At 42.2% G+C, this 15,225-nt stretch overlaps 2 protein-coding genes across 4 annotated transcripts in view; both read left to right on the forward strand.

Annotated features, from left to right (window-relative positions):
- Positions 1-4,886, forward strand: LOC143956325 (uncharacterized). 3 transcript variants are annotated; one of them, XM_077466541.1, is made up of 3 exons: positions 1-91; positions 1,873-1,953; positions 2,293-4,886. In XM_077466541.1, the coding sequence occupies exon 3, from the start codon at positions 2,319-2,321 to the stop codon at positions 3,639-3,641; it is 1,323 nt and encodes a 440-aa protein (XP_077322667.1). In that variant the 5' UTR covers positions 1-91; positions 1,873-1,953; positions 2,293-2,318; the 3' UTR covers positions 3,642-4,886. The 3 variants fall into 3 exon arrangements, with proteins under 3 accessions (XP_077322667.1, XP_077322666.1, XP_077322668.1); XM_077466540.1 differs by having other exon boundaries at positions 2,181-4,885; XM_077466542.1 differs by lacking the exon at positions 1,873-1,953 and having other exon boundaries at positions 7-91; positions 2,181-4,885.
- A 6,105-nt stretch (positions 4,887-10,991) lies between these two features.
- Positions 10,992-15,225, forward strand: part of LOC143956189 (uncharacterized) — a 60,785-nt gene continuing 56,551 nt past the window's right edge. Inside the window, exons 1-5 of the mRNA XM_077466345.1 lie at positions 10,992-11,044; positions 14,175-14,294; positions 14,431-14,565; positions 14,639-14,750; positions 14,856-15,136. Of these exons, the coding sequence (XP_077322471.1) occupies positions 14,190-14,294; positions 14,431-14,565; positions 14,639-14,750; positions 14,856-15,136 (633 nt within the window). The 5' untranslated portion in view covers positions 10,992-11,044; positions 14,175-14,189. The remainder of the gene's footprint in view (positions 11,045-14,174; positions 14,295-14,430; positions 14,566-14,638; positions 14,751-14,855; positions 15,137-15,225) is intronic.

The raw sequence follows: 15,225 nt of genomic DNA on the forward strand, positions 1-15,225 counted from the left end.
TGTAAAGTAAATGGGAAGGTATATAAGTTAAAGACAAGAAGAGCTCGGTGAGTGGTGAATGAAGTAGAGAGGAGACGTTAGCACTACTAAGGTAATAACATATCATTTTATAGGAACCATTTTTGTGTCTGTCCCTTTTCTCCATATTCACTATGACATCTTTTATCTCCAACTTACATCACTACACACATACTGTATAATCTTGTATGTCTCTTCTGCAATAAAATGCCTGCCTGCTTAGGTTGGATTCATACATATGCGAATTGGATGCAGGTTTCACCGCATCCAATTCGCATGACATGAGTATGACCGCATCTCAATGGCGTCTATTCCTCAATATCACATCATGTTCCCAACAAATGAGGAGGAGATACTGTACACCATATGAAAGGTCCATCTCCATTCCTCAATATAATGTCATGTTCCCAACAAATGAGGAGGAGATACTGTACACCATATGAAAGGTCCATCTCCATTCCTCAATATAACGTCATGTTCCCAACAAATGAGGAGGAGATACTGTACACCATATGTAAGGTCCATCTCCATTCCTCAATATAACATCATGTTCCCAACAAATGAGGAGGAGATACTGTACACCATATGAAAGGTCCATCTCCATTCCTCAATATAATGTCATGTTCCCAACAAATGAGGAGGAGATACTGTACACCATGTGAAAGGTCCATCTCCATTCCTTAATATAACATCATGTTCCTGACAAATGAGGTGGAGATACTGTACACCATATGAAAGGTCCATCTCCATTCCTCAATATAACGTCATGTTCTCAACAAATGAGGTGGAGATACTGTACACCATATGAAAGGTCCATCTCCATTCCTCAATATAACGTCATGTTCCCAACAAATGAGGAGGAGATACTGTACACCATATGAAAGGTCCATCTCCATTCCTCAATATAACGTCATGTTCCCAACAAATGAGGTGGAGATACTGTACACCATATGAAAGGTCCATCTCCATTCCTCAATATAATATCTTGTTCCCAAAAATTAGGAGGAGATACTGTACACCATATGAAAGGTCCATCTCCATTCCTCAATATAACGTCATGTTCCCAACAAATGAGGAGGAGATACTGTACACCATATGAAAGGTCCATCTCCATTCCTCAATATAATATCTTGTTCCCAAAAATTAGGAGGAGATACTGTACACCATATGAAAGGTCCATCTCCATTCCTCAATATAACGTCATGTTCCCAACAAATGAGGTGGAGATACTGTACACCATATGAAAGGTCCATCTCCATTCCTCAATATAACGTCATGTTCTCAACAAATGAGGAGGAGATACTGTACACCATATGAAAGGTCCATCTCCATTCCTCAATATAACGTCATGTTCCCAACAAATGAGGTGGAGATACTGTACACCATATGAAAGGTCCATCTCCATTCCTCAATATAACGTCATGTTCCCAACAAATGAGGGGGAGATGCTGTACACCATATGAAAGGTCCATCTCCATTCCTCAATATAATGTCATGTTCCCAACAAATGAGGAGGAGATCCTGTACACCATATGAAAGGTACATCTTCATTCCTCAATATAGTAATTTGTTTCCAACTGATGCATCAGAAACCATGTACTGCTCAAGGGCTGTATGTGGTACCTATCGTGCTGCATTAGCACTAGTCAGAGTTTTCCTTGGCTAGACACTTAAGCCAGCTAACTGACATCTGCTTGGTAAATTTTTTTTTTTCCCACACTATTGTAGCATGTTTTCTCTCTCTAACTATGTACTGTAGTATATCTACAGTCTCCTGCATTACATAAAATAAATGTTATGTTTAAACCTATACCGAGGTTAGATGTCATAACTAAGGCCCCTTTATCTTTTCAGTTTACTACCACTGCTGTACACCATATGAACCATATGGCTCCGATCTTAAGTGTGGTTTCACACTTTTAAGAAAAGGTGTAGGTAAGTCCCATTCTTCACTATATCAATGTCATTAATACACAAATAATGTTGCCTGCTGTGGCTTGGGTGTTTTGTATCTCTGATCTTGGTTGTATTCGTAGTTTGCTGTTATGATTGCACCCAATTCAATGCCAGAGCTCTGTGAAAGTTTTAAATGCCGTACTAGTATATGCTATATAAGATGAAAAACCAAATATAACCTATATTAAAAATTTGCTTTCCAACAGATGGACAGTCATTTTGAAATATCAGAAATTTTGGAATATAATTAGAGGGACATCTTGTTATCTCCAGATTGTTATGCAGAAGATACTGACATTGTACAATATTCCCCAACAGTGAATTATTACCAGCTAGCAACATAAATGGAACTTTCTAATACAAAGGAGTCTTCTGATAAATCTCGTACTATGACTTCTGATGTCCATCGAAGTTCTCCCAGTGCGGACACATCAATCAACCCATCTAAACCCCAGAAATCTCATACTATGACTTCAGATGTCCATCGAAGTTCTCCCAGTGCGGACAGATCAGTAGACCAATCTAATCCCCAGAAATCTCATACTATGACTTCAGATGTCCATCTAAATTCTCCCAGTGCAGACACATCAATCAATCCATCTAATCCCCAGAAATCTCATACTATGACTTCAGATGTCCATCTAAGTTCTTCCAGTGCGGACACATCAATCAACCCATCTAATCCCCAGAAATCTCATATTATGACTTCAGATGTCCATCTAAGTTCTTCCAGTGCGGACACATCAATCAACCCATCTAATCCCCAGAAATCTTCTTTAAAACATAAGGGAGTTCACACGGAGAAGAGTTTATTATCCTGTTCTGTGTGTGGAAAATCCTTCATGGAAAAGAGAAACCTTCTTAAACACCAGAAAAGCCACGCGGGTAAGCATCCTTATTCATGTCCAGAGTGCGGAAAATGTTTCACTCAGAAAGGAGATCTTACTATACACCAAAGAATTCACACTGGTGAACGTCCCTACTCATGTTCAGAGTGTGAAAAATGTTTCATTAAAAAAGAAAAACTGATTGTGCACCAGAGAATTCACACTGGTGTGCGTCCCTACTCATGCTCAGAGTGCGGAAAAGGTTTCATTAAAAATGAAAAACTTATTCTACACAAGAGAACTCACACGGATGAGCGTCCTTTTTCTTGTTTGGAGTGCGGGAAATGTTTTGTACAGAAAATCACCCTCCTCCGACACCAGAGAACTCACACGGGTGAGCGTCCTTTCTCTTGTCCAGAGTGCAGTAAATGTTTCGCTCAGAAAATAAATCTTATTGCACACCAGAAAATTCACACGGGTGAGCGTCCCTTTTCTTGTTCAGAGTGCGAGAAATGTTTCATCAAAAAAGCAGATCTAACTTTACACCAGAGAACTCACACGGGTGAGCGTCCTTTTTCCTGTTCAGAGTGCGGAAAATGTTTTACACAGAAAGTTGCCCTTCTTACACATAGCAGAATTCACACGGGTGAGCGTCCTTATTCATGTGCAGAGTGCGGGAAATGTTTTGTCCAGAAAGGAACACTTGTTGAACACCAGAAAATTCACACAAATAAGGTTCCGTATTCATGTTTAGAGTGTGGAAAATCTTTCACTGAGAAAAATGTTTTTTTCCTACACCAGAGAATTCACACCATGGAACGTTCTAACTGCACTCCTTAGACTACAGGAAATGTGTTACAGATAAAGACGCTGCATTAATCATCAAAACACAACTGCTGATTCTTTTGACAATTGCATGATGGCTATTAACGGGTGGAACTGTTTAGTCCATAGATCAACTGCAGGATGAAAAATTGTTTATGAAGGGCAAAAATTTAGTGTGGATGGTGGAGGAGATCTGTCGGAGAATGTAGTGTGATTGGGGGAGGAGAGCAGTTGGAGAATGTAGTGTGGATGGTGGAGGAGATCTGTCGGAGAATGTAGTGTGGATGGTGGGGGAGATCTGTCGGAGAATGTAGTGTGATTGGGGGAGGAGAGCAGTTGGAGAATGTAGTGTGGATGGTGGAGGAGATCTGTCGGAGAATGTAGTGTGGATGGTGGAGGAGAGCTGTCGGAGAATGTAGTGTGGATGGTGGAGGAGATCTGTCGGAGAATGTAGTGTGGATGGTGGAGGAGAGCTGTCGGAGAATGTAGTGTGGATGGTGGAGGAGATCTGTCGGAGAATGTAGTGTGGATGGTGGAGGAGATCTGTTGGAGAATGTAGTGTGGATAGTGGAGGAGAGCTGTCGGAGAATGTAGTGTGATTGGGGGAGGAGAGCAGTCGGAGGATGTAGTGTGATTGGGGGAGGAGAGCAGTCGGAGGATGTAGTGTGGATGGTGGAGGAGATCTGTCGGAGAATGTAGTGTGGATAGTGGAGGAGATCTGTCGGAGAATGTAGTGTGGATGGTGGAGGAGAGCAGTTGGAGAATGTAGTGCGGGCGGTGGAGGAGATCTGTCGGAGAATGCAGTGTGGATGGTGGAGGAGAGCTGTCTGAGAATGTAGTGTGGATGGTGGAGGAGAACTGTGGTCAGGGCTGATTACTTACAGGAAACACATGGCAAAATCCCAGTTGAAAAGAGGAAAGTCGATTATCCATGAAATAGAGAAACCATACAATAGTTATTTACAGTGATGTCAAATGTGTGGATTTAGTAGGACAAGGCATGACCTATATTAAATAATTGAGTCTTATCTATTTTGGTAATATTTTAAAAACATTACTAACAATTCATATCATTATACAATTAATATGTGTACGTTATAAATGTGTGCATCAATTTTTAGTTTCTTTTTAATTTTTTTTCTTTAACCACTTGGGATCCGCGCTATTGCAAAATGACGGCAATAGCGCGGACCCACATTTTCGGGACTACGTCTATTGACGTAGTCCCGGTTACGAGCGGCCTGCGCGCCCCCTGAGGGGCGCGCGCGGCGCGCTCTGTGATCGGCGAGTCCGTGAGACTCGCCTGATCACCGATCCGTGTAAGGGGTCGATCCCGACCCCTTATCACGTGATCAGCTGTCAGCCAATGACAGCTGATCATGTGATAAAACGGAGCCGGTAATCGGCTAGTATTCCTCCTCGCGCTGACAGCGCGAGGAGAAAAAAAAAAAGCCGATCGCCGGCGGCCGTGTTCGGGACATCAGTCCCGATCACGGCCAGCAATTTAAACGAACACCTGCCCCCTGCCAGTGCCCACCTGCCACCCGCAGTGCCATCCTGAAATAAAGTAAGTGCCCCCCTGTCAGTGCCACCCAGCAGTGCCCATAGTGCCCACAGTGCCACCCAGCAGTGCCCACAGTGCCACCCACAGTGCCACCCAGCAGTGCCACCCACAGTGCCACCCAAAATCTGCCTCAAAGGTGCTGCACCCCAGTGCCGCCCATCAGTGCCCAGCAGTGCCGCCCATCAGTGCCCAGCAGTGCCGCCCATCAGTGCCCAGCAGTGCCACCTATCAGAGCCACCTATCAGTGCCACCTATCAGTGCCCATCAGTCCCATCTATCTGTGGTACCTATCAGTGCCCATCCGTGCCACTTATCCGTGCCACCCATCCGTGCCATCTTATCTGTGCCCATCTTTGCCCATCAGTGCCGCCTTATCTGTGCCCATCGGTGCCGCCTTATCTGTGCCTATTAGTGCCGCCTTAACTATGCCTATCAGTGCCCACCAGTGCAGCCTATCAGTGCCCACCAATGCAGCCCATCAGTGCCCACCAATGCAGCCCATCAGTGCCCACCAATGCAGCCTATCAGTGCCGCCTAATCAGCGCACTTCAATGAAGGAGAAAAATGACCCGTTTGCAAAATTTTATAACAAACTATTAAAACATGATTTTTTTTTTTTTTTTTTTTGCATCTTTTTTTGTTTGTTTAGCAAAAAATAAAACTCCGAGCTGTAACTAAATACCACCAAAAGAAAGCTCTATTTGTGGGAAAAAAATGATAAAAATTTCATTTGGGTACAGTGTTGTATGACCGCGTAATTGTCACTCAAAGTGCATCAGCGCTGAAAGCTGAAAATTGGTCTGGGACTGAGGGGGGTTTAAGTGCCCAGTAAGCAAGTGGTTAATAATAAATATTAAAACACAAAGTTGTTGTTTCATTTATATATTTTTTCTTATTTTTTTGTATTGAGATATCATTTGTGTGTGACTATAAAGAAAAGAGTCCTTTGGATATAGTACAGTCCTAGTTATGTTGCTAGGCAAATTTAGTTCTTTTTTTGACCCCTCTGTAATCAGTGGAGCGATTGTTGATTGCTTATGTCTGCTCTGGATCTCACAGGCTGTAGGTTAGATTGCACTCCCCTGCCTTCTAGCTTCTTCTGGAATATATAGAGGTTTTAGAAAGGCAACTATATACCTGAATATTTATTGCTCTCCAGCCAATCCCTGGGGAGGTGAGCCCAGATGGTGGCTTGAGAGGCGTATAAATAGTTTGAGATTTAAAACAGCTGAGTTCTTCTTCTTCTCCCTGTTGGAGGGAATCCACCTACAGCAGCTATACTGAGTTTAGCAGTTTTTCATCGGGGTCCCAGCTGTATTTATTTTGAGATCCTTTTTGGGGCTAGTCAAAGGATTTCTTGTTTGGGGACCTGGTCTGGAGAGCTCAGTGAAGAGTGTTTGGTGGATACTGAAAGGAGGCATCCTGGGACATTGCGAGTGCTGACCTGAGCTCAGGGTTCTGGTGACTGTGTGCTGCAATTCGTGTATGTAAAAGCCATTATTATTCCTGCATGGGATATCCTCTAACTAGGGGGCTCAGTCTCTGCCACCCATCTACGGAGGTGGAGCTATATATATATGATGATGATATTAATCATATAACTTTTGCGAAAGAGTTTACAGCCAAGGAAGCTGCCATCTTGGCCATGGTGCTGCACATGTGACCAGTTAAAACATTAGCCATTTGATGTGGACCTAAATGCAACTTAGGGTCTCTGCTCTAGTATCCCAAGTCCCATTAGGTGGGTTCTGCTGAAGGGTGCGGGCTGGAATCAAGCTCGTCCCAACTCAAACATGCTTTAGAGGTGTAAAAAATTTTCTTTTTACCAAGCCGTATGTCATAGAGATGGTGGCAGCCACAGTTCACTCCATCTGGGCCACATCCCTGGCTTAGTCATGAAGGTATGATAAATCCCCAGGGGCGGGGCGAAACACATTGGGGAGGAGGCATAACCTAGATGGAGTGAGCTGAGGCTGCTGCCATCTCTGATATAAAGCTTGGTATGGCATCACTGGAATGTTTTCTATGCCTCTATACAAACCATTTAACAGTTGGGTTGAGAATACAAGCAAATGTAACGGTTCTCATTCACAGCATGCCTTGTATATGTAGCTGTTTTGGGTAAAAAGAAAAAGCACATGCACAAAATGAATGGGCATGTTTGATTCGACTCAATGACAGGGAATGTAGAACACTGAAGAGAAAAGAAGATAATCATGGATTCATGTTGGTTCATGTGCAGTAGACAAGTGGCTTCTTTGCTGGGCATTCCTGTTAGGCTGTCTGTCTCTTACAAGGTGGGTGTACTTGGCTGGTCTTTTAATTGTTACTTTGCTAGCAATAATATGGCAGTGTTCAACTGGTATTGGCACCGGTAAACCATGCATTAGACAAGGGCACCAAGGAAAGGTCGGATCAGGTTTTCTCTGCATGTTCATTCCAAAAAGCAACAAACTGTTTTAATGCAGAAGATTATACAGGCTGTGGGGCAACCTTACAATACGAGGCTATTTTTTTATTTGGGCTTTAAGCACACCAATGACATATTTCCCATTCCACTAGCTGTCTCCAATTAGAGCACCAAAGTAAGGTAGCCATTAGGTAAGAGCCAAGCTCTGCAGGGTCCGCCAGACTGGCAATGGACCAATGTGATGAGACTTCCGTAGTCAAATAATTGCCTTTCCCGGATTCCCTTCTATGTCATTGTTTCTCAACTAGGGTTCTCCTAGAGCAGTGGCATTGGCAGGGGGGCTGACGGGGGCTGAAGCGGGGATCAATGTGGCGCGCCATCTACATTGTAATTCCCACCTTCTGGAGCCTGCCGTGCCTATGATGGACATCCCACTGGTCCAAAGGCGGGACCTGTGACGTCCATCATAGGCGCTGCAGGCTCCAGAAGGTGGGAATTACAATGCGGAAGTCTGTCTCCTGGTCAGGTAGGTCAGTGTGTGTATGTCAGGTAGGTAGGTCAGTGCATGTCATGTAGGTCAGTCAATGTATGTCAGGTAGGTCAGTGCAGGTCAGGTAGGTAGGTCAGTGTATGTGTCAGGTAGGTAGATCAGTGTATGTTTGTGAGGTAGGTAGATCAGTGTATGTCTGTGAGGTAGGTAGGTCAGTGTGTGTAAGGGCACTGTTTAGCCAGGCGACAACCAGAATTTGAGATTGTCTCCCGCTACACAACCCCACCGCCCAGCCAAAATACCAGGAGCCACTACCCCCCCCCCCCCCCCCGTGCTAGCCTCGGACTTGGGGCCGAAGCCCCTGGTCTTTTTCCCCCCCAACAACTCCTCTGTTCTAGTGGTTGCTAGGGGTTCCTTGAGCAACGAACAATGTAAGAGGGCATTCTTCCCACTGGCCACCAACGTAAGAAGCATTCTTTCCGGTAGCCATCACACTAATGTACAGTGAGTCGCATGCTCATGCTGAATGTACCTTAGACTTGGAAGAGATACTTTACTGCACCCACACCCCAGGCACATACATTTTCCACCTCTCTTAATTGAACCAATAGTTGATGCCAAGCTGCTGTTTTCGTAAACAGATCTAGACTCTGCGATGACCAGGGTACTCCTCACACAGCCTAAACAATTTTTGAAGGTTGGGCTGGAGTGATGGTGGTCCACCGTCCAGCTGCACAGTCTGCTCTGGACTGTCACAGAGAAACGCCTCCCTCATGTGAGGTCTCCTTGCTCCGCCAGGTCTTTGCATGGTCCACTCTACCTTCCTTCATTAGTCTCTGGCTTGAGAACATAGCTGGTGCATAGCAGGGTACTAAGGGACAGGGATGTCTCAGATTTGGTCATTCCAACACTGCATATTGCTAGGAATTCAACTTACATGAAGATTTACCATATTACTTGGTGTGATTTTTTTTCTGGGTGTATGGCTCAAGGGTTTCACCCTCACAGTTACATTATTTGGTTGGCGATAATCTGACCAAACAGTTATACTGTACTGTATATACAAGGCATGCTGTGAATTATAACCGTCACATTTGCTTGTACTCTCAAGCAAACTGTTAAGCTCTCAACCCAACTGGACTTCCTTCAATCAAGAGTAGGTCAAGCTGTCCTTGAGTACGGTCAAGGGTACGCAGGACAAGTTGTCCCCTGCCACCAAGACATTCAGTTGGAGGGGTCTGGAATAAAACTGGGCCATGAAACTATCTCGAAGGAGGCTACCATTTTTTCCCAAAACCCCCATGCAAAAATGTATTAAGGGACTTGCCGGAGTTTTCATGAGTTCTCAGAGCAAAACTTAGATCAGATTAGCAAGTTTAGATAATTTTTTAGCTGCCCTCAAAAAGCCAGTAAATTGGTTGAGCAAAGAATAATAAACTTAAGAATGCCTGATTGGTTTGGTTTCAATCAGCTGTTGCATCTGTCGGGCAGCTAAGATCTTTGCCTCTTGAAGTAGCTGATTATTCTGCTGTTGGGTTGGGGTTGGCAAAAAAAAAACAAGCTCCTTTTTTTTCATTCACGAATCGGTGAATATCACATTAAGGTGCTGCCTGCTTCTGAGCACCAAGTTGTAAGGAAGGGGGCGGATCTAACTGGTGATGACAAAACCATTCATGAGAAATCGAGGGAAGTCCAGAAAGGTTTGTCCTTCATAAATGAAACAACTGCTTATTTGAGACAATAACACAACTCGTGTCAGTTCCTGACTAGGCTGATGCTCACCTATTGGTTACAAGATGTGAACCTAGAAGTTGAGTCTTTTTCCCACCCCAAGCTTTACAAAGTCTCTGTGCTCCAGGACCCAGAAAAAGACTTATTTAAATGCTCAGAAAACAACATGTTTCTTTGTTTATTCCATATCTGTAAAAAATCCTGGAGCTCCTCACCATGGGAAACTTTGTTGACACATACACACTGTCCACATTCCTGCCAATCAGTGCCTTACGTTATATAGCAATAGGCTGAATTTACAAAGGTAACACACCAGGTTATGGATCTTTATTTTTAAAGTGACGGCTATTTTCATTTAAGCCCAATGGGATTAGAAAGCGATATTCACATAGCAGATATAAAGATCGTTATGCTTGTATTAAACGTTTGTAACGTGAACCTTATATGTCGTATTTGAAGGTTACTTATGTTTTTCATTATTTAGTTACACATGTATGAATATTAAAACAAAACAGTTTTCATTTTACTTCTCTTGTTATCTGGATTTTATCAGAACTTTAATCTATGTGAGTAATTAAGGATGATACATAATATAGGAACAACAAATTAAATAAAAACTGTAACAGTTGAAGATTTGCTACATAGTTACAGTTTTTACAGTGATATTTTATGAACAATTGATTTGGGTGTTATTTACAAACAGTTTCCGTGTTTGATCATTGTTCCGTTATTTTATAATAGAGTAGAGTTTCTCAACCAGGGTTCCTTCAAAGGTTTCTAGAGGTTCCTTGAGCAAGGACCAGTTTCTGCCTCTCAGATATACGTTCTCAGTGATACCATTGAGCTATCTGAAAGTGGGAAATTCTTCCCAATGACCACAAGTGTGAGGAGCATTCTTCCCACTGACCATCACACTAATGTATTGTGAGTTGTAAATATATTCATTTCTAGTATGGGTTCCCTAAAACCGAAAAGTTATTTCATAGGTTCCTCTGTGTCGAAAAGGCTGCAAAGGTCTGTAAATAGAGGAACGGACCACAAGGCAACGGGAAAAATGTTGAAACATAAAGTAGAGTGCAAGATTTACATTCAACACGAGGTGGTGATCTCACTTGGAACGCACAGACAGGAAGTGATTTAAGAGCAAAAACAGGAAGTTCCGGGTGAAAGTTGAGTTTGAAGGAAGTAGAGAGGAGACATTTCTGGAACTGGCAGCAGAGGAGGTAATAAGATATTATTTTATATTTACACTCAATAACCCCCCGTCATGTCCGTCCTCTTCCTTCATCCCGAGTTGCTGGTTCATAAGCCAGATCCATCCTAAATATAGAGTCATTTATCCAACTGTCCATCCAGAGCCTCTGGTTTATAGACCGGATACATCCTAAATATAGAGCAATTTATCCAACTGTCCATCCAGAGCCTCTGGTTTATAGACCGGATACATCCTAAATATAGAGCCATTTATCCAACTGTCCATCCAGAGCCTCTGGTTTATAGACCAGATACATCCTAAATATAGATCCATGTATCCAACTGTCCATTCAGAGCCTCTGGTTTATAGACCGGATACATCCTAAATATAGATCCATTTATCCAACTGTCCATCCAGAGCCTCTGATTTATAGACCAGATACATCCTAAATATAGAACCATTTGCCCAACTGTCCATCCAGAGCCTCTGGTTTATAGACCAGATACATCCTGAATAAAGAACCATTAATCCAACTGTACATTAGAGATGAGCTGAACTGGACAGTACTGTGGTGGATGAACTACAGGTGTCAGGTTTGAAGATTATTTAAAACCCCCAAACATTATATATTTTCTGAAACAAGATACCTTGGAGAAAAAAACTGATCATAGTAATCCTTTTATCAAGCAATTTTTTTTTAGTAAAAACACACACCAACATTTGTTTTATAGCACATATCCGCAATATATCACCCAAATTTTGGTACATTATAAATTAAGAGGCTGAGTAAATAGATACCCAACATGGCAAGCTTTAAGATTGCTCATGCCCATAAAACAATGACAAAACTTGGTACCCTTTATTTTCCATAGGTGATCTTTAACCACTTAAAGACAAACCTTATATTTTTTTAGATAGCGATCGTGGCAATTTTTAATGTCATGCCGCATTTACGATTTTTGGGGGGAAAAAATACATGTTAATGAATTTAAAAAAACACAATAAATAACCCAATTTTCTTGTCAACTACAAAAGATGATGTTACGCTGAGTAAATAGATGTCGTACGTGTCTTGCTTCAAAATTGCACATGCTCGTGGAATGGAGCCAAAAAACAGTACTAAAAAAAATCTCCATAGACGATGCTTTCAATTTTTTTAAACTAGTTTAGAGTTACCTTAACTAGTTTAGAGTTACAGAGGAGGTCTGGTGCTAGAACTATTGCTCTTGCTATCACGTTCGTGGCAAAATCTCACGTGTGGTGTGAACACCATTTACATATGTGGGCATGACCTAGGTATGCGTTCACCACTGCGTGCGGGGATGTTTTAAAAAAAGTTTTATTTCTTTTATTACTTTTTTTTTTTTACACTATCCCTTTTAATTTTTTTTATCACTTTTATTGCTGTCACAAGAAATGTAAACATTCCTTGTGATAATAAAGCATAACAGGTTCTCTTTATGCAGAGATCCCACATCGCTCCTCTACAATGGAAAGCATCAGATAAAAGAAAACAAAAAAAACATTGATATGAAGCTTTCCAAAAAAAAAAAATGGCATTTTTTATGTTGGCTGTGAACCCGGAAGTGACATCATGATGTTGCTCCTGGCCTCCTAGGTCATAGAGTTGAGCGGTGGCCATCTTTCCAGCTAATCTCTATGGCCAGCTGTCTAAACAGCCAGAACGAATTCCTGGGCTTCTCGATGAGCCAGTTAAGCCTGAGTACCACTGGAAAGTGGTCCAGCAGCAAATAAGCCACTCAAATCACTTTCTTCAGAAAGAGCAGCAGCCGCTCAAAATTTTAATCCTGGGGTTATGGCATCAAGCTGCAGTCATGACCCTGGTATTCTACTTCAAAACCATGATGTATTTTTCCAGTTAGGCAGTCTTAAAGTGGAGATCTTAAAGGTCATCAGTTTTGAGTTAATCATGACTGATGGGCCTAGAATGATTGCTCTAATTGGCATAACTCATGTATGCCTAAATTGTATTTTATCTATGGGCATAGACGTGCGGTGAATGTGAGCAATGTAGTAAACTGTTCTTGCATTTTATTTTCTTTCAAACCATGTATACAAAAAAATACTGTAACTCTTGGATGGACTATCAGCAGCAATTTCCTAATGGACACTAATCTTAAAATTGAAGAGAGAGACAGCATTTAATAATATAAAAGTAGCTCAGGTATAGACAGTTGTATAATGTTAACTATCAGTCAGTTTTAGAGCAGATGAAGCATTAGAGGTGTACAGACCTTTGGACAGCTGCAGGCCCCATTAGAAAATGTGGGCTATAACTGCAATTCAGACAACACAAGTAAAGCTGGATAAAGTCGATGTAAAATAAACACAAAAATGTCATATAAGGTTTACCAGTTGGGAAAAAAAGGGTATTCGTTTGGGAACTTTGTCAACCACGATCCTTTGTTTGCAAATCACCTGAAATTATGCCTCCCCCCCCAAAAAAAAAAAACCTCCCATGAGGAGGCAGAACTTTTCACTTTTCACATAGACCTTAAAAAAATTGCATCTCCACAATTAGAAAGTATGCCCTGTGAAAATACACATGCAGCCGGTTAGCAGTAAAATTCCAGTGAACTCAAAGAATGTCTGTGAAAAAAAAATTGCAGCCTGCAAAAATATATATACAATTTTAAAATACAGAATTTGCTTGTTATGACAGTAGGTAGTTGATGTGGTAAAGCTGTAAAGTGGATCCAGAACACACATCAACATTAACATAATAAAGTCTTCCCTCCTCCTGCCAAATTCCCCAAGATACATGGCATTTTCCTTCTTACTTTAGGAGACCAGTGCCTACAAACCCTACACTACTTTGTCCATGCACACTTTATCAGCCTCGTGCTCTGCGCCTTGCCTATCACACCTAATCACATTGTCAATATGGCTGCTGGGAACCCAGGCTATTTATAGTGAGGGACTGGATTATAGCAAAGCCTCCATTATTTACCATTCTAAGCTATCTGATCGAAGCTCAGAGGCCAGGAAGGGCATTTTTGTTAGTGAGTTGCTGTAATGGAAAAATGGCTGCATTAGTTTGCCAGATCTACAAATAAGTTGGGTTCGCTGCAAACCTCATAACTTGTTCCTAGTTATAGGGTAATGATCAGTGAGACCGGTATATGATCTGTCTACAGAGATCAGATTCCTGTATGGATCACATGATCACATTGAAGAGGATGGAGGAGGACCCGAGTCACATGACTGAGAGGATATTAAACCTCACCCTGGAAATCATCTACCTGCTAACCGGAAAGGTGAGGAGGATTCTGGGAGATTCTGGGAGATCACATGACATCACTCTTATCTCTATTAATAAAACACAGACCTGACCGGAGAGGTGAGGCTGATTCTGGGAGGTCACATGACATTATTGTTGGTCTTTCAATGCAGAGTTTTCCTCCAGTGAAGTTTGGTGACAAATTAACCATCACAGTGCCTTCATATCATTCCCTAAATCCCAAGCGAGACAGGGGCAAGAAGATTGTACAACTCGCCAACAAGATCATTGATCTGCTGACAGGAGAGGTGAGCAGTGTTGGGAATTCTGGGACATTATATAGTAAGACGAGGGTTGTAACTGTATTACTGTGTGTGTCAGGTTCCTACAAGGTGTCAGGATGTCATTGACTCTGAGGAGGAGCATTTAGAAGGACATAAAGATCTCTACAAGGATGTCATGATGGAGAATCAGCCGCCCCTCACATCACCAGGTAAGAGGAAACTTTATTGTAATAAAGAGAAGGTCCACCTAGATTCCCATCATCTGATAAACACATAGAAACAATGTATTCAGTCAGTGTGTGTGTTTCCTACAGATGGATCCAGTAATGGGAATCCACCACAGAGATGTCCCCGTCCTCTGTATTCCCGGGATTCCACACAGGAGGATCACACCATCTCACATAAGCTTAAAAAAAAGATAAAAAATGAGAATGGTGGGGTTAATGTGAAGGAGAGGCTTCCAGGACACAAAGCCCCCTTCAAGGGTATTGTGATGGAGCGATTTAGTGACCCAAACCCCCCAGAGAGATGCCCCCATCCTCAATATTCCCAGAATTCCGCACTTGAAGATCACACCATCCCTCACCGTCATCAGGTAAGTGGACTTGGTGTATAGAGCACGATAGAAACGATTCTGAAGGGGACATTCAACTATGTAATTTGTTGACTTCAAAATCTGAAGCT

Source organism: Lithobates pipiens, unplaced genomic scaffold (genome assembly GCF_037356315.1).
Source record: "Lithobates pipiens isolate NorthernLeopardFrog02 unplaced genomic scaffold, aLitPip1_a1.2 Scaffold_35, whole genome shotgun sequence".
NCBI classification, from domain to species: Eukaryota; Metazoa; Chordata; class Amphibia; order Anura; family Ranidae; genus Lithobates; species Lithobates pipiens.

Bases quoted from the DNA above. Each gene is read 5' to 3' on its own strand.
- LOC143956325 (XM_077466541.1), top strand. From the start codon at position 2,319: ATGGAACTTTCTAATACAAAGGAGTCTTCTGATAAATCTCGTACTATG.